The sequence below is a fragment of the Eubalaena glacialis genome, chromosome 12 (assembly GCF_028564815.1).
Source record: "Eubalaena glacialis isolate mEubGla1 chromosome 12, mEubGla1.1.hap2.+ XY, whole genome shotgun sequence".
Lineage (NCBI taxonomy): Eukaryota > Metazoa > Chordata > Mammalia > Artiodactyla > Balaenidae > Eubalaena > Eubalaena glacialis.
In genome coordinates this window covers 29,572,113-29,594,623 of record NC_083727.1, presented here as the reverse complement: position 1 = coordinate 29,594,623, position 22,511 = coordinate 29,572,113, and the positions used below count along the sequence as shown (strand labels likewise).

Here is a 22,511-nt window from a genome sequence, read left to right as displayed (position 1 = left end):
GGGCATCAGTGAAAGTGGGTAGGTAGAGAGGGGACACTTCATGCAAGGCCTGGCAGGTCACAGTGACAACTTTTTATTGTATTCCCAATACAGTGGGGTCCATGCCCACTGACCAGTAAGAGGGAAGACACTCTGAGCTTCTTGTTGCTGTGTGGAGACTAGTTGTCAAAAGGCAAGACTGGTAGCAGGGGGTAGTTTGTCACCTTAGTCTTGACAAGAGACGGTGCCAGCTTGCATCTGGGTGTGAGGAGTGGAACTGATGACAAGCAGACAGATTCAAGAGTTAATTTGGAGGTAAAAACGATGACACTTGCTCATGAATTGGTGTTGGAGGGTAAGGAAGTGGGTCAGAACCCAAGATGGCTCCCTGGTTTGAGCAGTCGGTTGGGTGGCTTTACAATATTCAGTACCCGGTGTGCAGGCTTATGTACTATATGGGCCACAGGTTGACCTAGGGAAGAAGCAGAAGGGACCTGGCTATGGGTGGGGGTGAAAGGAGAAGTGGAAATCAGAAGTTCCACATTAGATTTACTAAAACGGTTTACTTGTTTTACCTGTAAGCTGTTCCGATTAAAATATCAGGCAGTGGATTGAGCATACAGATTTGGAATTGAAGAGGTAAGTCAAGGCTGGGGAGATGTATTTGGGATCCAGCGGTGTGTATTTGGTATTTACAGCCACAGGGATGGGAGAGATCACTTAGGGAGACAGAATAGAGGAACAAGAGAAGCAAGACGAGGACGAGGACCTAGGGAATGTCAACATTTAGAAGAGGAGGCAAAAGCAAAGGCGATGGAGAAGCAGCAAATTGAGATGTGTGTGAAATGGACTAGAAACGTGTGCTTGGACACAATTATCACAGGCTGAGCTGAGGCTGCTCAACTATGCCGTTGCTGGAGTAGGAGGTGTGGTTTCAAAATGCCATTTAGCTTTGGTGAAAGGAGCAGGTCAGATAAAGGTGATCTGACATCGCTTCCCACAAGTATCCAAGGTATTTTACATCTCTGGGATCCTGATGGCATGTAGAAAATGGGAGACTCCAAAAATAAAATTTAAAAAAGCATCAAATATTTAGATGGAGGAGCAAATAAAAATGCAATAATCCACAATAAAATAAAGTTGATGTATGAGCATTGCGAATACAAACCATTAAATTGAAACTACATCAGCTATTTAACCAGCTAATCAGAAAACAAATATTTAACATCATTACACAGCAGGCATCTTCCTAGGTACTGGGAGGTATCTATATATATGTACAGATATCTCTCTATATGTATCACAATGAAACAAAACAGATGTGGTTCTTGCCCCCCAAGAAACTTAACATTCTAGTGATATCTCTATTTTCTATTATTTATTATGTACTCTTTTAATTTTCACATGCAAAATGACTTTGAAGTACTCTCATGCCCTCAATTTCCACATATTCTTTTTTCCCACGTGATCTTAAAATCCTCAACAACAAATTCTTCTACCACAGGTGATCTGAGTCAGATTCTCACATTTGGATAAGAATATCACATTGCTCCGTATCTCTTCTTGTCATTGTTCTTTATATCTAAGTTTGATGTGCTGATTAGGGTGTGTGCTCTGGCAGTTGGTCTCCAGTATTCAGGTTGGAGAAATAAGTGACTCTGGAGAATGAGGCACTTGAGAGGCAGGTTGAGTGAGGCACCCCAGAAGCAGATTTAGAGGGACAGAGGGCGGCATGGGGTACTGAGTCAAGGACACGGGGGAAGAGATGCCAGAGCTGTGTGAGTAGCAGAAGACGGTTTTTACCACCTTGTCCTTCTCCTTCGCCTTCCTTAGTTTCCCCGTTTTGTTGGATGGGAAATAGTGCTTCCCTAGAAAAAGAAAGACCCTTGAGATACAAGAGTTCCTTCCTTTGATGCTCTATTATCCTACTTTATTTTTATTTTTACTTTTTTAAAATAAATTTATTTATTTATTTATTTTTGGCTATGTTGGGTCTTTGTTGCTGTGCGTGGCTTTCTCTAGTTGAGGTGAGTGGGGGCTATTCTTCATTCCACTGCACGGGCTTCTCATTGCTGTGGCTTCTCTTGTTGCGGAGCATGGGCTCTAGGCGCGCAGGCTTCAGTAGTTGTGGCGCGCAGGCTCAGTAGTTGTGACGCATGGGCTTAGTTGCTCCGCAGCATGTGGGATCTTCCCAGACCAGGGCTCGAACCTGTGTCCCCTGCATTGGCAGATGGATTCTTAGCCACTGCACCACCAGGGAAACCCTCTATTATCCTACTCTGGAGAGAGTCGAGGCAGTGGGTTAAGGAGGAAAGGGGATGGTGGGGGGGTGCATGCCCCAAAGCCAGCTTCTTGTGGTCTTGCGGAGATATCCCCTGACAGAAGAGAGACCCAGCTTTTTCTTCTGCTTTCTGGACTTAGCCTCATGTGCCTAATTCTTTTATTCAGGGTTCATAGGACACTGACAGACTGGGATGTGTGCAAAGGGTCTGGAAACCATCCTGGTTTGTCAGTGTCCCTCTTCAGACCCAGCAGCTAGCACTGAGTATAATTCTTTAGAGATATAATAAAATTGTCTCCATATGAATTAATAAAAAATTCTCTTTGCAAAATTACAAGTTTTTAAAAATTATATATCACAGTATTATCTACCTATCTATCTATCTGTCATCTATCTAGGCAATTTGCCTTCAAAAGCTTATACAGTTGCACTAGGACATTCTATGACCCTATACTCACATAGGTTGGGGGGAGGATACCAACACAGGTTATATGCTACAGAATTAAGCTATGGTCTTTACTGTTTGAATTTTATTTGAAGGGTATATCTTCCCCATTATATGCTTTAAGGGCTACTGACCCAAACTAGCTTCCCCACTCATCTCATGACTGCTGTTTATTACTGCTGAGGTTCCATTACAGTCCTCAGGCTGCCCATTCAGGATTTGGAATTCTAATTCAGTGTGGAAGGCTAGACCCTAGCGCTTCCAAGATCTCAACCCTGTGACACCTTAGGACTTCCACCATGGGAAATTTTCCTGGTGCTATTTTACCATATAAATAAAATGAAGAAAGACATAGAGTGGGTTTTTCTTTTTCTGTGTCTACTTTTTGGTTGATGATGTTAGAAGCAGGGTGCTATCCTATGGATGCCAGAAAGTAGAGATGACTTTTCCAAGAAATCTGACAGAGAACGGGAGGAAAGAGAGAGAATGTCTGCCTAAACACGAATGGCAGAGTCTGGGGCAGCTGGGTGGACTGAGGAGAAGCAGCCAGCACTACAGGAGAGAGGAGGGTGAGGAATCATAATTAGAGCCTTTTCAATAGACATCCAGCCCCGAAGTCAGTCCGCACTTAAAGTTCATGGTGAAGTTTAGCATTCCTGGCCATTTGGCTCATGGTCTTGATCCACGAGGGCCCTTCTTTACATCCCAGTGTCCCCCCAAAGATGCCATAGGGAATTCTCAGCCTTTTGTGGACATCACAGAAGTAGAAACTATCTAGAAACTTGCAACTGGTACCCACAGGCTCCTGGGTCATGCCTACCCTCTGGGTCTGGCTGCTTTGTTAGACCAGCCATGTTCCTTTTGATGCGATGATAATTCCTTAGTAAGATAATAAAGTAAAACTGTGCCTATTGAAGATGTGATCACAACTCAGAGGCTTTATGCAAATGAGCACTGAGACCCACATCCAGGGCACAAAGGACAGGCAAGCCCCCCGGGCTAGGAGGCTGCAGCCGCTTTCACAATAGCTGCATTGTCTCCTGCTCACGGTGACTCAGACGGAACCACAACTTTAACTGGCAAGCACATGAAACACTCCATTTTTCACAATATTTGAGTTTCTGCCCGCTTTCTTCTTTCCTTTCTCCCCCATGTGCCTATTATAGCGTAGGTACATAATGGACACACAGCAAACACTTGCCAGAGGACTGAATCCTACAACAGACTGGAAAGCAGCGTGCACACACAGGTCTTTTTCTGGCAGGCAGCCAGGTCATTATGCAGCTTGACCAACTGTGAAGGCTTCACACATTTAAAAGACCTCCTACTTCATGTTTTGCTCGAGAAAAACTTGCAGTGGCCCCCAAATGGCCTTGCATTTGTGTTCTCCTCTTTCTCTGCTCCTTCCCTCTGAATACCTGTAATCCCAACCCATCATTCAAGAGTCATTTCAAGTGCCACCTCCCCCATGATGACTACCCTGCTCTGCCACCTTCTGCTGTCCCACCCCAGCCCCTCTGCACTCCCACTATGCACAGAATGCAGGGTTTCAGATATATGAAGGCGTACTTCTGTCACTCATTTATTGACCTGTTTGTCTTCCCCTCTTACACAGAAAGACCTTGAAGGCAAGAACCCCACTTTCTTTTTTTTTTTAATTTATTTTTATTTATTTATTTGGTTGTGCTGGGTCTTAGTTGTGGCAGGCAGGCTCCTTAGTTGTGGCAGGCGGGCTCCTTAGTTGCAGCTCGAGGGCTCCTTAGTTGTGGCATGCAAACTCTTAATTGCAGCATGCACGTGGGATCTAGTTCCCTGACCAGGGATCGAACCCAGGCCCCCTGTATTGGGAGCATGGAGTTTTAACCACTGCACCACCAGGGAAGTCCCCAAACCCTGCTTTCTTTACATCTGTATTCTTACCTCTAGTCTTTGGCACAAGGTCAATCCTCAATAAATATCTGTTGAGTGAATAAATAAATGAATGAATGGTAACAGCACTGCAAATGCCAATCCTTGGTCCTCTCTTCCCCATGGTTGGTCAACAGACTAAGGCTAATACCTAGTATTACTTAAGGGTTAGCACCTGGAACTTTATATTTACATAAATGTTTAGCATCTGAACAACATGCAATCAGTATTTCTATAGCACTTTCAGCACCGTTATTAGCCAGTTAATATGGCACCACTGCAGGGACTCTAAAGTGTTCCACTGTCACTCGTATACTTATGTTTTATTTAATGTCAGCCCCATGCACAGGCTTGTTCACTAGTCACTCGGATTCCACGTTTAGCAGTCTCCTTTCTGGGGACCAGGTTTTCAGGTCCCAACAACAGTCTCCAGGCACAATTCTCCAGCCCTTCTGCACCACTGGTTGTTTCTGGAAAATGCCTGCCCTTTCCCAGACTTGTGCTTCTCTTCATGCTGTTGTCCCTCACTTATGGCACGTGGCACATATGGCATCCCTCCTTCACAGCCTAGGGAAACCTGAGTCTTTGAAGATCCGGCTCAAATATCCCCCCTCTACAAAATCTTCCAGACTCCCTCTCTGTGGTTAGCATTAATCTCTCTTCTCTCTTCTGCCTTTGTGTCCAGGGCCTTACAGCACTCTGGATTAGTCTGTCTCCTGCTTAGATTGGGAGCCCCTTGAGAGTAGAATCTGTATGGGGGCCCCACACAGGACCTGATGCCAGAGCTCTGCAGAGGCTATTGGATGCCCAGGAAGGAGAGCGCTGGCTTAATCAGATAGCTCTCTTGTATGGAGGGTGTGAGGAGAGTGTGGTGTTGTGGTATGGTGTTTCCAACAGCTGTCAAAAGTTCCAGGTGCTGCCTCTTGGCCTTGGACCATGTGTGGTGCTCCCTGTGACGGTAAATATTGGGCACTATCCTTTATCTAACCACTCTCCCCCCGCCTCTCCCCATACCCGCATCCTCTCTTTAACATGCAATGAAACTCAGAACAACAGAAAATGTGGCCTTCCTCTATACCTACTATTGTTTGGACTTTCTAGGACAAAAAGATAGGAACTTTACTTTCTTTCCTTTTATTTTTCCAACCCCAGGTAGTACTTTCACAGATACACTTTTCTGAAACTAATCTTCTCCAAATTCTATTGGCTGGGGAGGTATAAAGAGGGGGCATAAGAGCACTTCCCTGCATTTTGTTCTGTTAACACTTCTTTTCTGCCTGATCCTTTGTAGGACGTTCATTCTTTTCTTTCTTTCCTTCCTCTCTTTTGTCTTTCCTTCAATTTGAAACTTTCACCAGGACAAGTCAGAGTACTTGTTTCTTCTAAATTTTTTTTGCTACTGGTTGAGTTCTCCTACTCAGAAAAGATTTCCTCTAGTATTTTGGGGGTTTTTTCCTTCCCATTTGTTTTGGAATAATTATTTATATGTTAGCTAAATATATTCATTTCCTCTCTCATCTCTATCTTATTGTTCTTTCTATGTGATCCTAGAATAGCTTCTCTTATTTTCCTCTGCATCACAGATTTCAGATAATAATTCTACTCTTGCAGTTTTAGACGCTGACACTTTACACATCTCATATTAGGTCTATTAGCATCTCTGATCTCAGCTAGTTCCATCTTCACCTCAATCTACTCTTATCACCAGGTGTTGTCCTGCATCTCTTTTTTCCACACAGTCCATTTTTTTTAAATTATAGAGAACAGAAATCAGATGCTGTCCAAAATGTATTTGTTTTCTGTAAAGAGAAATCTTAAAACGCATGCTTTGCCTTTGTATTTAAAATGTGCTTGACAATAACCAGATTGCCACATTCTCTTTATCCAGCCCCCAAATCATTTACGATATTTTTGACGGCAGGAAACCAAAAACCTGAAAAACAAGGGCATTTATTGTTTACTTTGTGAGAAGACCAAGTTGAATTTGGTGTCTCCAAGGATTCACACTCTATGCATCCTTCTGTTCCTGCCTCCTCAGAGGGTTGGCTTTTGTCCCCAATCTGTCACCATATGTGCAAGGTGGCTGTCACAGCTCTAGATATTAGATGCTTTCACAACCAGACTCAAAGGCAGCAGACAATGGAAGAAGGCTTAGGGCAAGGGGTTAAACCCATGTGCCTCTTTCCTTTTATCAGGGAAGGAACTTTTCAGAAGCACCTTGGAAGATGATGGGGTTCAGGACGTGCTACCCCAAAATACAACCCCTTGGCATATTGAATATTTTAAGCTGAAGGAATTTGAGAAAATGCCAGATACAGGAAGGTGGCTCTAGCCTTCCCCCTGCCCTTCCCCCCTGAAACAGGTCATAAAACCCTCATGTGAGAGGTGCTCTCTGTTATACCCAGAGGAAAAGAACATCCTTATGTCAGAAGACAAAGGGGCACCAAAAAGAATTCAAACAAACAGCCTTGCTAAGTTTCCCCTGGCTCACTACACTTACCTCATACTCCTTGACCTGTCATATTTTCATGACTGTCCACTGTTCATCAAATCTAGCATAAAAATACTCAGGTTTAGTCATGTCTTTGGGTCTTTATTTCCTTATGAAGGTTTCCATGTCACATAAAACTTATATTAAATAAATATGGATGCTTTTCTGTTAGTCTTTGTCAGTTTAATTTTCGGACTCAGCCACAGGTCCTAAAAAGGTTGAGGAAAACTTTTTTCCTCCCCTACAAAGACTTGCCCTAATGTCTCGTTGACCAGAACTAGTGAGTTCCACAGTCAAACTTGGCTGCAAGAGAGACTGAGTGAATCTTCTAGTTCCCCAAATGGGAAAGACCAAGAAATAAGAAGGAAGTTGGAAAAGCTGGTGGGTTTTCAGTGTCTGACACACCTTAGTCTAGCCACCCAGTTGCAATTGGAAACTCTCGTAGTTAGACTTGAAGGAGCAGTTGATGTGCACAGCTGCTAGCCAAATTTCTGATGTCTGGAAGTTATTTTTGTGGAGTGACCCCACTGGACTGAGAAAGGAATTTTTTTTCTTCCACTTTTTGGTCCCCTGACTATGAACAGACTGTCATTTTTTGCTTGTCAAAAACAATACATGGAAAATTACAACTTCTAGAATGTACCATTCTAGTGGCTCATTTGGACTTTGTCTCTTCTTAACACTGATTTCACATTCTAGAATGCAACGAGCCAGCCAGAGTTGCTGAAATCTTGAAAATTGTAGCCCTTAAGAGATATAGAAAGAGAAGTGATGGTGACAGGATAGGGTGGGAAGAATTGGATTATGGAGCAAAACCTTCTGACCCTCCGAAAAAGCAGCTCCGGGGGGGGTCTGTGGAGATGTCATCCTTTGATTGATGAAAATTCTCTCATTAGGGGTGCTGAGTGAGATTTTTGTGGAGAGCTAAAATACTACTGCCTTAGTTTATACATTAGGCCCATATTTGCATTTTATTTAGGGGTAAGATCTAACTCATTGATGAATATATCTGGCTTTAATACTATTGTAATTTTGCATCTCTTTTCATCTTTTCAAGGGGATTTTCAATAGATAGTTAAGAGGGGGTGAATCTGGAGAACAAACCAGCAGCCATTTTACCCAGAGGCCTCTGATGTCTCCAGAGATTTTCAACGTGTATGAGTTGTGGTGAGCGAGGGACTTTTGAAAATTGGCAAAGTCTTCAAAAAGGATCCTCATCCCATCAATGATTATTAAACATTGGGAAAAATAGTAACATATATATCTGTACTTCAAGATTTCATACATATGTAGATGTGATTGAAAAAAAAAGGTTTTAATTCAAAGTGCGAGTGAATGCAGAGTAGCTTTCTGTCATCCTATATTTTCTAATCAATAAATATAAAACTGTGAAAACTATTATGTGAGAATTTGAAGTTGTTTTTCTATTTAAAAAGGAGTCCAGGACTTCCCTGGTGGCACAGTGGTTAAGAATCCACCTACCAATGCAGGGGACACGGGTTCGAGCCCTGGTCTGGGAAGATCCCGCATGCCACAGAGCAACTAAGCCTGTGCACCACAACTACTGAGCCTGTGCTCTAGAGCCCGCGAGCCACAACTACGGAGCCCACGTGCAACAACTACTAAAGCCCACGCGCCTAGAGCCTGTGCTCCGCAACAAGAGAAGCCACCGCAATGAGAAGCCCGTGCACAGCAACAAAGTGTAGCCCCCGCTTGCCACAACTAGAGAAAGCCTGCGTGCAGCCACGAAGACCCAACGCAGCCAAAACTAAAAATAAATTAATTAATTAAAATAAATAAATAAATAAAGGAGTCCAGGTACTCAAAAATGGTTGAGAATCACCCTGAGTGCTTTAGAAATTCTTTAGTTAAGGAAATGAAATGCAGAAAAAATAATATTGTAAAGCCTGTGGATGTAAAGTTCTTAGAAAGAGCACTTTATTTACTAAAAATGAATACCTAGACGGTCACCTCAGGGTTAAGGGGAAAGCCCATGGGTCATGTTGGTAATACAGTGGTGGGCTATGGGAGACAGAGGGAGAACAGGAGAAAAGGCCAAGAAGCAAGAATTTTCATGTGTGTGTGTGTGTGTGTGTGTGAGAGAGAGAGAGAGAGAGAGAGAGAGAGATCAAGAAAGAATGGCCAACAGAACCCAGAAATAAGAGAAATGAAAGAAAAGGTCAGGAGAGTTTGTCAAGTTCTGGGGGATGGGGATGGGGAAGACAAGGGAACAATAGTGCAAGAGGCCTGTAGCTTTTAGAAAAGTTGGTTTACAAGAAATTCCCTAGGGTGGACTTGACAGGAGAATTTTATGAATGGGCCCACCTAATATTTAATTGCACTATAGCTCTCTTCAAATTGTCGGTAAGAATCGACAAAGAACTTGTGTGAATGAGATTTGAGTATATGAAGGAAAAGGGCTGTAATCCACGCGTGGATTGGAGCAGGGATAAGAGAAAAGACCAGCTGCAGGAACTGAAGGGCAAAAATCCAGGGGAAACAGGAAGTTGGTGCAAAAAGTGATCAGAAACCACAAGACTCCTAAGGTGTACCGGTATACCGGGTGTGCTTGAGGATGGGCGGAGGGCAGAGGAGCAAGGGCAGGGTTTGAGCAAGGTGGAGGGCATGTGGATTTAACTTTATGGGGGCTGGAGCTACTTTTGTTTAAATATTAAAAGAATGGTGATCCCATAGAGCTGAAGGACTTACAGCCATGCAGGTGGAGCTTTCCAAGACTCCCTAATTCTTTCACCACTATCATCACTTTCAGAAACTTTTCTGGATTTCTATAAACCAGTAGGATCTCTTCCTAAGAATTCCTCCTCTCATGATACTTATCACACAAAGGTTTCATAACATCGTCCCTACTTACACCTTCAGATTCTTTCATAACCCTCTTTCTCCTGCTTTGAACTCTGTGCTTTCATCAGACAAAAATATTCGTAGTTCCCTGAATGTGCCATTCTCTCCTTTCCAAACTTGTATACAAGCTATCTTCTCTGCTTAGAATTCTCTCTGTAAATCTATTGGCCTCAGTGATACTGTCTTGAGTCAGCTTAGCCATACTGTCTTCCAGGATCCTTCAAAAACTGGCTGAGCTGCCCCCTGTGCACTACTGTGGCGTTATGTGTCTGGCCACCTCCTCCCTTGTAGGTTTCCTGATCTCTTCTCTCTCATCACCAATTGTTAATAAGTATTTGCATCGCATGAATGTCACTGGTTCACCATTGGACCCAGGGTCTAGCATCATGTCTGATTTCTAGGAGACACTCAATATTTGCTAAATGATTGTCTTGTCATTATTTACACTCTTATCTCTCTGACGAGTTGGTAAAACTTATGGACCTGGATAATGTCTTAGATATCTTTTTTTTTTACTGTGAAGTATCCGGCACTGTGCCTCTCACACAGTAGGTGGTCAATAAGTATTGCAGAATTAAATGCTCTTTAGTTCAGCTCAACAAACACTTCTTCACTCACTCACTGATTTAACAATTAAGCACGTACTCCATGGCAGTACCGTCTTGGACACAGATGGCAGACAGTTTCAACTATATGGACAGTGCAATCAGCACGGTGGTCAATCCAAGCACAGTGCTGACACATTTCCTAGGTTACAAGATGGCTGTACTTGTGCCATTTGCATGTGATCCCTGATGGAAATACAGAGGAAAAGGCATAATTCCTCCCTCTTATGAGCTACACAGTACTTTCTAAACACTTGCAGTTAGCTCAGAGCTCTGATAGGTACAAGAATATATATTTTATCTGGGAATTTATAATCTTATAGAAAAAGACATGTCACATGGAAAATTAGAGAATAGCTAAAACAGAATGCAATAAAGTTCTGAAAGGCATATACTGGGTACCCAAATTCACAGATCAGATCACGGAACAGACCAGGAAGTAGAAACATTGGTGCTGGATGGTATTATCATTCAAGTGGGCAAAACCCTGGCTTGGATTTAGGATACTGAGGTTTGGATCTCTGGGCTATTATCCATGCTACATGGAGCAAGTCACTTTGCTTCTCTCCCAGAGGTACCTTGTCTTAATGCTGAAGGTACAATCTGGAATCAGAGCGTCTGGTTAGTTACCAGCTAGACCCTGACATGTCCCTTAATCTTTCTGTTCCTCTGCATCCTCATTCCTAAAATAAAGATAATATTACATAACTCATAAAGTTGTTATGAGAATAAATGAGATAGACGAGTGGCTGGTGCACACTAGTAAGTGCTTGGTAAATGTTAACTGTTGCTCTCTTAGCCTCAGTTTCCTTATCTGTGAACGTGGGGTAATATTACCTCATTGGGTTGCCCACAAAAATCATCCAACAAAGATCTGTTTAGTCTGAATCTATGGGGGAAAATCTCCATAACACTGAAGTAAAACTTTGTAACAGTCTCTTACTGATAGCAAGGGAAGTAAAATGATACCTTGTTTCCAGCATAACAATTCTGCCTTTTCATAAATTCTTGAATTCCTTTGTTTTTGGCAATACCTACACAACTGGGCTTATATCATTAAAAATTCTTCCTGTGATTTTGCCTTGGGCTTTCCACAATTTTGTTTCCCAATAGAAATGAAACATTCATTAGCTTAGGGATGTTCTTTTACGACACCAACTGATTAAAATTACAACTTTTTCCCCTATTCTTTTTTCTTCACTTCTCTATTTTATTTTATTTATGTTATTTTTATTTTTTGGCCACGTCACGCAGCATGCAGGATTTTTAGTTCCCCGACCAGGGATCGAACCCTTCCCCCTGCAGTGGAAGGGCGGAGTCTTAACCACTGGACTGCCAGGGAATTCCCTCCCCTATTCTTAAAAAACCTTGCACATCTGAGGCTGAGATGTCATATCTAAATTAGCATTGCACATGGCTCCCAAATTCCACAAAGTGTGGGAAACAGGTGCATGCAGGAGCCACACATTATAAAATAATAATAATAATAATATAAATAAAATAATATGGTTGTAGCTAACAGCCCCAGAGCCTAGTAATGCCAGGCAGACCTGCGTCATGAATGTTTCTGAGAAACAATTACTTCCAAAGGAAGCACAATTTACCAGTTTAAAGTTTAAAAACACTTGATTTACTTAAGAGAAAAAAAATACTCCTATAAGTCAAACAAAGGACTGCTTTTCTCCCTGATATTTTGGTACAACAGTATAAAGTGAGTCATGCTCAAAAAGAATGAAAACTCCTAAAATGAGAATAATGTGATAAATTATTTTAGTCTTATTACTTCTACCTAAATTGTATAGAAAAATTAGTATATCACTGAAGCATAGCCATTTTGCAAATGCATAAATGAATGTGCTGCGATGCAGGAAGAAAAGTGATACCAAGGAGCCAAAACAGAACAAAATAAAATAGAAAAAAAACTCATGTGAATTTATGATTTACTATGGAAGTAATATATTTGGCTTAACATTTCAGCTGGGAAATACTTGGAGGGGTTTCAGGTTCGGGATTTTTTTTTTTTTTTTTTTGGCTGTTCCGCGCAGCTTGTGGGATCTTAGTTTCCTGACCAGGGATTGAACTCAAGCCCTCAGCAGTGAAAGCGCGGAGTCCTAACCACTGGACCACCAGGGAAGTCCCAGAGATTGGTTACTTTTTGAGGGAAGATGGGATGGGAAATTATCATCATTTGGTATTTGGTGAAATAGCTCCTTGGGAAGAAGCACATTTCAGCTTTTCTCCTTTCTTACCACCGTGACTTGGTGTACTTTTAAGTGGTTTTCATTGCCTTATTTTATTCGCTAACTCATCCTCTTGGGGAAGACTTCATGAGAAAAAAATTGAACTTGGGAGTCCCGACTCCGTTCAATTTAAGAATCTTATAAAGCCAGTTCTTGCTCATACAATCTGAATAAAAAGCTGCTTCAAACCTTTAAAAGCCCAAAGCTAATTCCACACTCAAGGAGGCCTGTTTGGAGCTTTTAGAACTTTTTGAACCCTGAAGCTAAATAGTATTATACTTCAGTTCCTCCTAGTGAGATGATGCTATGAAAACAGATTCAAGAACTAAATATTCTTGAATGAAAAATACCATCCCACACATCTACAGCAATTAAAAACTGCATTTTAAGATTCACCTCTGATACATACATGTAAATTGGAGTTTCCGCAGGCAGTTCCAGGGTGGACCCATTGTATTTTGAGTTCTGTTTTTATCAGCTTCTACAAGGTCTAGACCACTGACAAGTACCTCCTTGAGAATTCACAAAAAACATACCTGAGGGATCACAGTAGGGTCCTACCAGCTACCACCAGTCTCTTTCCTAAGAACGTAGCCGCTCAGGTCCTGCTGGCAATGTTACCAGACAGAAGGGTAATGTTTAAAATATTTAACAACTGGACAGAGGCACTGACCTATCGGAATAGACATTGGCTATAAAACCTGTTCAGGCACGCTGGTGTTTGCTGGCTAATTTCAGGCCCTCCGGGTCAATGGCACTGTTGGTGGCTCCTTGGTCTGGCCTTGTGTGCCCGGCCCTGCCAACACAGGCACTCACAATACATGCCTGCTGCTGCAGCAGCCTAGAGGTGGTTTGTGACAAGCGGCAGTCTCTCTGCTCTCTCTGTGATGTGATATTAAAGGGGAAAAGAGCCCTGCTGCATGAGCCAAACACCACCCAGAGTTGGTGGTGAAACAGCTCCCACCATGTTTATTTAGAGCCTTCTCCCTTCTGAGATCCCAGAGAAGTCACTTGCCCATGCCTCACTGTCACAAAAAGCCTCAAATTTAGACTTTTGATATGATTTCCAAGTGAGGTTAAATGTACAGCCCCAGACATAAGCTGACTGAAGAGAAAGGGGAGATGGTTATCTTTAAACCTCGTCTTATTTCCAGTCAAAAAAAGTCTATAGTCCCTCACAAATTCAAGTGTCTATAAATTCTGTCATTTCCTTGGGACTATCAAGCTACACAACATTTTTTTTGCTGTTGTAATTGCCATCAAGTTGTTAAATACACATGTTTTTAAGAACACAATTTTTGTCAAGGGTTTTGTCACTTTTTCTTTTGATACTTACATACTTTATATATTTTATTAAAAAGTTTATCACTGTGTTTTTTTAAGGTATAGTTGATTTACAATATTATATTAGTTTCAGATGTCACTTTTTAATATATGGAAAGCCTGGAAAAATGGGAATGGCCAAGACCTGGGTCTTCCCAAAGTGACCAGTCTGTTGGTCTCACAGCCAAAGCTCTGTTATCAGGTCAAGCTGGTCAGTCTGACCTTCTCTTCCCTGGTGATAAGTTTGTTCCCCAAAGTCTCCTCAGTCTGTCTTACAAGCAGACTTCCCCTTGGGCTGCCTGAGGAAGCCTGAGAAAGCCAGACCTGACTCAATTCAAGGGGGTCTGTTTTAGGCTAATCTTGAGAGCCCAAGGCTCACGGCAGGAGCACAGTAAATATGCCCCAACCTCAAAAACATGGCCTGCATAACCGGAGTGGTGATGGGCCTGAGGTTTGCTAATGTGATGCTGACCCAGGAGCCGGCTCAGGGCCACAAGGGATGAGAGAGGAGCAGGGAAGTGGCCAGGCTTCAGGTCTTTCTTTCTCTACCTCTCCCCTTTCCACTAAAGAGGCACCATGTTTACTTGTCTTAACATACTGACCGCCTACTCAGCTTCCATTTGCAAAAAAGGTGTTCACAGTTTTAAACAAGTTTGAGAACAACTGCCACAGGGTATTCACCTCATTAGCAGAAGTGTGCATTTCTTAAATCTCAGACTGTGGCATCTCAGGTTTAGAAGAGTCTTGGAGGGGGTGAAGTGCAGCCCTTTCAGCTGGTTTGGAGTCTAGTTCTAGCGATCTGGGTTCCACTGCTTTCGGCAGCTGGATCTGCAGCGCGGAGAACCTACACTCATACGGTGAATATTGTTCTTGGTTTCTGACCTTTTGGGCAGATCTGAGAGGCAAATGCAGCGCTGGTGGGGTAATGGGGGACTTAAGGAAACCTTCCTCCTAGCCAGTTGTTTGAATCATGAATTAGAAGAGCCTGGGAGACCCAGCTCCTGAGATGAAGGAGCAGGCCCCCTGAGCCACAGGTCACCAGGGTCAGCTTTGATCAACCACCGCGTGAACGTGGGCCAACCACACATCTTCTGGACTCATGCTCTCCTTGTGTAAGATGCCCCAGCAGTCCATGTTCCTCACCTCACCTGTATCTGTTGTTGGCTCGAGGTACCGAGATTTCAAATCGAGCTCAACCTGCCCTACAAGGTCAATTATAATGTGTCTATGAACACTGAAAGGTTTACTAAAAATGTACCCACTTTGAGCCATAGCTTTTTGAAAATGAATTTAAATTCATTAGCTTCTAGCCATTGAAACAGAGCATTCCTTCCAGTTTAGAGGGGTTAGCCAAGGAAAACCTGCCAACACTTTTCATTACACACAATAGCATTAAGGGGGTGCAATCAAAGAGATTAAGGTTTTTGTTTTGTTTCATTTTTCAATATCTCAGATGTTTTAATGACCTTGTCCTGGGTTGTATAACTCATTCCTCTTTGCACGTTAATTTTTTCATCTAGGAATATAGAACAACTTGCTACCTTCAAATGCAGGAAAAGTAGGATAATTTAAGCATGTTTTAAATACTCAGAATTTCCTGGATGAAACTATGGAAGTTTAAAAAATAAAGAAGTTGAAAGGAGTATTTGTCAAATATTTCATTAAACCTCAACATCTTCGTAAATCATACAAAAATACAATCCCAGTTGGAGAGGTGAAGTAACTTGTCAAAACCACAGAGCAAGTCCGTACTATGGATTCATTATACACATAGATCTGTATAATTGCCTTTGGGTACCAAGAATGTTTAAGACAATTTATGAAAATTTACAAAAGTAATAATAAAAGGTTTGTATTTGTCTAAATATAAACTACATATAGCACCCATCAAAGCTGTATTAAGGATTTAAGAAAAACATTTAGGTTTCCTCTTCTACATGATAAAGGTTCATTTAAAATTAAATGTAAAAGATAATTTATGGTATTTGTTCATTTATCATTTCTTTTCAATGGCATAAACAGTTGCACTATAAATTGAATTTTGTGTGTGTATTCAACCTTTACAAGCACATATACATGTTACCTTCCTTTGGGATCACTGTGAACTTGGGCAATTTAACCTATGAAGAGTAGTACACCGTGCTTTCAAAGACATATCAAAACTAAATAGTCCATTTTTGAGCGTTACCATGGAGGCCCCTCCAGGACAAAGTTTCTTTTCATCTTCTTTGTGACATTTATCAGCCACTCTATCTAGTTAACCCTTTTGTCAATATCACCACCTCAGCTCACCCTAGAGCTCAATCTTGCCGGAATTCAGAGAGAAGAACTTTGCCACTCTTTCTCTTTACCCCCGAATTCAAGTTTCCTTTGTCTGCTCTTAGACTTAGGAACCAAAGATCACACTTAGACAAAGGAACAGCTCTGCTGAAGAGAGGGCTGAGGCATAGTGTAAGGTGACCCCAGATATTCATTCTTGGCTAGAAGGAGGGAAGCAAGAAAAGGCTGAGCAGGGAGAGGGCAGGGGATAAGGAGAGCTTCTCAGTTCCCAAGGAGGGGCCGCTCAGTTCCTCCTGGAGAGGGGTTGTGGATTCAATTCCAAGATCGTCAAACCCGCCATGCAAACATAAGTATACAGATCCATCCCAAGGTGAAAGGTAAAATGCCTTTCGTATCATTTAGTGTTTTTGGTTATGCATGAAATTCCAATATACGGCGGCATGGGAATGTATTATATGATTAGAGGGAGCAGAGCTGAGGGAAGCAGTGGGAAGAAGGGCATTATTTGTGTTTGATTTCATTTCATATTACGATTAGTTCCTATTCCTTTGAGAATAAACTAACTGAATAGGAAAAGGCAACTAAAAGTGTGCAATGTGTTTGTGAAAATTGTAAATGCGGGAGTGAAGAAAGGCATTTGGTTTAGCAAAGATAACTGAAATGAATTAAAACTTTTCCAAATTTCACCTCTGGAAGGAAAAGTATTAAACAAACCTCAGTCTGAAAGGCCAGTTTTAAAGAAAGCAGGAGCAACCAAGCAGAGGTTTTAGGCTGTAAATAATGCTCAAATTCATTACAAACAGATGCTGGGAACTTAAAAAGAAAGTTGTATTTATTGATTATATAACTAATAATTGTATGACGCTTCCTTAAAATGCTGATTTTTGAAATGGTAGTTATAATGTCCAATTGTTACAGATCATCCATTTGTGACAATAAATGAAAAAGTGTGTGTATGCGGGGGGGTGTGTGGGTGTGTTTACACGTGTGATTATCTTGCCAGTCAATTTCTCCAAATGGAAAAGATTTATACATCATACCGTCAACACGGCGGAGGGCGCCCGGCTTACGAGTAGTGGGACTTCAACCTTCACATTAGAGCTCCTTGTCACTCCTCCCAGCAGATCCTGTCCCCTCGTCTCCAGGCACCTAGCACGCTCACGTGTACACACACACACACACACACGAGTGAGACACGCGCCCAGCTCGCTCCTCTCGCGGTCCCCGAGCCCTGCAGCCTCGCTTTACCTCTCGCCCAGGGAGGATGCCGGCCGCCGCTGGCTCTGTCGCTGCCATCAGTCTCGGCTGCTGGCCCCTTCGGTTTCAGCAGACTGGGGGCCTCTGCGTTTTCAACAGGTACCATGGTCACGTAGAAGTTACAGCCGTTCCCTGGGCACTAAACCACCCTGACTTCCCCCACTGACACGAGCGGTCACTTTCCCCATGGTCGCATGCTAAAGAAAGGTGAAAAAAAACTTCGGACAAAGCCAATGTGATTTGTGACCAACTTTGTTTCTATTTCCGAAAGCTTTGCCCTTTTCGGTGACACAGGCTCTTGCTATTCCAAGCAGCCTATCACAGGCAGTGGGAGGGCCGAATCTCCGGAGGATTGTTTTTTGCCTTCAGATGCAGAGCTGGAAGCAAAGGATTTCCAGGCTTGGGAACCGGAGCTCTGACAGTGTTTGGCCCTTAGCTGGGGGCGTTGGGGGGGGGGGGCGGGGTGTAGCTCTTGTATTCCTGCACCTTTGAAAAGAGGCACAGAAAAGAATCAGGCAGATTCAAGCCCAGGCTGAGAGTGAGGGCCCAGAATACTCACAGATGGTATTAGTTAATCTTGCACAGGGAGGAACAATTTAGGCAAAGACATACCAGAAGGAAAAGTGTGTCAATTTTTCAGCAAGACGGTTATTCCAAGAGCAGTGACACTTAGCAAATTCAACAAAGCATGAAACATCTTCATTGTTTCAACCTGATTTTGCCCTAGGTGAGTGCGGTATATACTCTCCCTCTCCAAGGCCTGTCAGACAAATCAAGGCCTGAGACCAAGTATACACAAACTCAGAATACCCAGGTTCTTTGGACTTTTTATACCCTGGGGTTACAGCAAAGTATCGCAGGTTATTTTCGCATAGCTGTCTTTAAGGAAGGAACCAACCCTGAATCTTCTGTCGAAATGGACGCCTGCCAGCCTGATTGTAGGAGGAGGGGCATTTCCAGTTCTGAGCGCCCAGAGTGAATGGACCATGGTGTGGCTGTGGTGCCGTCCAATCGGAAACAAAAGCAGGGCCTGAGAAGGAAGATTTTTTTTTCCTCATTTGTGAATATATTTCTATAAATGTCTTACCAAATGATTCATTTTTGGGGGGAAAAAAAAACCAACTTGTGAGGCATGTACCCATATTACAGAGCAGAAAATGGAGGCAAAGTGACTTGCCTCAAATATCACAGCTAGTCAGTGGCAGAGGTGAGACCAGGAAGCCAGGTGGTCTAATGCCATAACTTGCCTATATCCCAACCTCCCAGCCTTGTCCTTCTCTGATTTTCTTGGTTTCCGTCACTTTCAGCCCTTCTTGACCTTAAGAAGATGACATGAAATACAGCTTTGGTCCTAGTCGTTCCTCCGGACAGAGAAACGAGTTCTTGCTTGTATAGGCAGAAGCTGAACTACACAGAACTCACTTTTGGCCTTTTGGCTGGATCCTAACACAGCTCTAAATTAACTTATCATTTGTACATTACTTTTGCTCATCACTAGATATTTCTGTATCTTTCTTATCCTTCGGGGAATCAGGCAACAAATGGAAACAAACCTGTAATGATTCAACTAGTATTGATTATGCACCTGTTTATGTCTGCTGCTAGTGCTGGAAAATGGCAGTTCTTTCAGCATAGCCCAGCCCCCTTTTGATTCAGAGGTGAGTAGTTCAGACTCCAACAGATCAGCTTGTCCCCACTAAAGAATGTGTGGTACAATGACGCTTTGGTTTTTATTTGTTTCCAGAATGTGTTATCATTGTAGGAGCAACAGGTTTTGTCTGCAGGACACACGTATTTCTCATCAGCTCTCTGTATTCTCTTGGCTTCTATCTTCTCTCTGCTGGGAATCAACGACCTCAGTTGGTGGACATGTTCTTGCAGTGGGTCAGTTGTATAATTGCTTTGTTTAATGATCTCAGGCCCCGTGTCTCCAGCAGCTTCCTGGCACCATGGACGTGTTAGGGTGTTTGCTATAGTCTTTGACCAAGTAGAAGATAAACCTAATTCCAGAATCCCTTACTACGGTGAAGAGCAATTCAACAATTCTCACTTTGCTTTCTGTAGCCGAACCACACAGGAACTCCTAAGGCATAAACCAAGCAGAAATCCAAAGGAATAAGCACACTATGTGACGGAACACATGGCTCCTGGTGCCCCTAATTCTGTTTTTCATTCCAGTGTTGACCCGATGGGGGGCCACTGGCTCTCCCAAGCTCTGTTCTGTGCTCAATTTACTCTCTTAAACTCATCTAGGCTAATGGGGCATATTCTCCTGCCGAAATTTCCTGAAGAACCCTGTACTTCTCCTTCACAGTATTTTGCACACTTATCATGTTACAGTTTTATTATAGTTACATGCAGTGATTTGACTAAATCTGCCTTTTTCTGCTAGATAGCAGGCTCCATGACAGAGTGGACCATTTCTGTTTGGTTTACTATGAATATTCCAAGTGCCTGGCCAGAATGAATACTCAGTAAATATTTGCTGGCTAACAGACTGATCCCTATAAATCCAACTAACTTTAGCATGACTAGAATGTAAGTTCCATGAGGGCAGGCACCTATGTCTGTCCCGGGCACTCGTCCATCTCTGTGTCTCCAGCTCTTAGCACAGTGCAAGGCATGCAGCACACCCTCAATAAATATGTGTTAAATAAATGAGTGCAGGGACTTCCCTGGTGGTCCAGAATCTGCCTTCCAATGCGGGGGACGCGGGTTCGATCCCTGGTCGGGGAACTGAGATCCTACATGCCGCGGGGCAACTAAGCCCATGCACTGCAACTAGAGAGCCCATGCGCCACACCTAGAGAGCAACCTGCACACCACATCAAAGAGCCCGCGTGCAGCAACGAAAGATCCCGCGTGCCACAGCTAAGACCCGAGGCAGCCAAAAATAAATAAATAAAAAGATTACAGTGTATGGAAAAACCTACCCCGCAAACTACTTTGGGAAGAAAGAGATGGGCAGCCAGAGCTGAGGAGTATGAACAAAGTCCTTTTCCTCACTTCATTCCATTCAAATTTCTATAAGCAAATAAATAAATAAACAAACAAATAAATAAATGAGTGCTCACAAATGGAGCATTTAGTGAGCTGGATAACTATGTAGTTTTTAAAAATCCATTTGACGATTGTCTCTAACACTTCGTCGTTTCTCTCTCCTTTCTGGTACTCTCTTTAGAGCAAGTATCACCACAGGCTGTCCCTCCTTAATAGAGTCTGAGCCACTACTATCGTTAAAAGCGATTCCTCCACTTAAGGAATATGTAATCAGCAGATGGACAGTTCATTTCCAATAATTCCAATAATTTTGCTGCATACCTTTTCAGACCACCTGTTCATAGGCAATGCTACCAAATCCAAAAGTATGTATTATGGCTTATAAACTGACAAGACAAATAAGAGGGGATGAAAGAGAAGGCAAACAGCATCACAAGGCTGTGGACCTCTACTATGTATATACCAGGCCTATTTTTACGGAGATTTTTCTTAAACCTCATAACAACTTTGTGAAGTAAACACTATTACTTTCATTTTGCAGAAATTGAAACAGAGGTTTTTGAAACATGTCCAGATCAAAAACAAAACAAAACAAACAAAAAAAACACTTTCCAATGTTTCATCCTGAAAATTTTCAGTCATACAGGAAAACCTAGATTCTATACTCAGCATTTTACTATGCTCACTCTTTCATCTATGTATCTGTATTTTAATCCCTCTATCCGTCCATTGATCCATCTTAGTTTTTATGCATTTCAAAGTAAGTTGGAATACTTTGATATGTGTATCGTGAAGTAGAGTCCAATACTTGTTTAGGTTCTTTTTTTTTTTTTCCCTTTGAGACATTTTACATACAATGATGTTCATACAAGGGTACCATTATATAAATTCAGAAAATCACATACATATGTACACTCCAAACCCCTACTAAGTACAGAACATGAGCATCATCCAGAAAGTTCCTTTATGTCTTTTCTGAGTAAATTTACATCTTAACCCTTAGAAGCAATCAATGTTCTGATTTTTTTCCACATGGGTTATCTTTCCCTGTTCTCACTCCTCATAGAATGGAATCATAGAGTATGTACTCCTGTGTAAGGCTTCTTTCACTGAGCATAATTTTGACATTCATCCTTATGTTTGTGTGTATTAGTAGTTTATTCTGTTTATTGCTGACTAGTATTCCATGGGTAAATATACCACAGTTTACTTATCCATTTTCCTGCTGATGGGCGCTTGGGCTCTTTTGTTTTGGCTATTGTAAATAAAGCTGTTATGAGTAACTCTTGCACAAATCTTTTGCAGAACATAACATTTCAAAGCACAGCGGTCCAAGTCCATTTGACTCCAAAACTCACATGCTTTCCACTACACCCTGCTGCTTCTCTGTGGTGCATCCCATTGCCCTATGTTTATGTAGAATGTACCTCCGGAGTTTTTATCCTAAAATAGTTCATTACAGTGTAAACACAAATAGGGAAATACAATCTTTAGACAAAAAATATCCAGATACAAATTCAGGTCTTAATTAGCCATACTCCAATAAAATATTCATCTTGGTATCAGTTTTTTGGAAGAATATTTATTATTTTACATGTTTATACTATCCAAATAACTCCTTTTTCTAAAGGTTTTCAATATAACTTTTTTTTAATGTGTAGAATATTACTAATCATAACATCGATTAAAGTTCCTCAAATTACAAAAGAAGTATGGTTAAATTCATTATGATATGTTCACTTGATATAAAATAAATTGTTAAAAGAAAGACAATATAGCAGTGTAATAAAATATTCTTTCTATTATTTTAAATGGAAAAATCAGAGTAGAACATTTCATG

The 22,511-nt window shown here is 42.0% G+C and overlaps 1 protein-coding gene across 2 annotated transcripts in view; it reads right to left on the bottom strand.

Annotated features, from left to right (window-relative positions):
- SLC2A12 (solute carrier family 2 member 12) overlaps positions 1–17,926 on the bottom strand; it is a 56,214-nt gene extending 38,288 nt beyond the window's left edge. For both annotated transcript variants that reach the window (XM_061207065.1, XM_061207066.1), the window contains exon 1: positions 17,663–17,926. In XM_061207065.1, coding sequence (XP_061063048.1) covers positions 17,663–17,777 — 115 coding nt within the window. In that variant the 5' untranslated portion in view covers positions 17,778–17,926. The remainder of the gene's footprint in view (positions 1–17,662) is intronic.
- Positions 17,927–22,511: the final 4,585 nt, after the last annotated feature.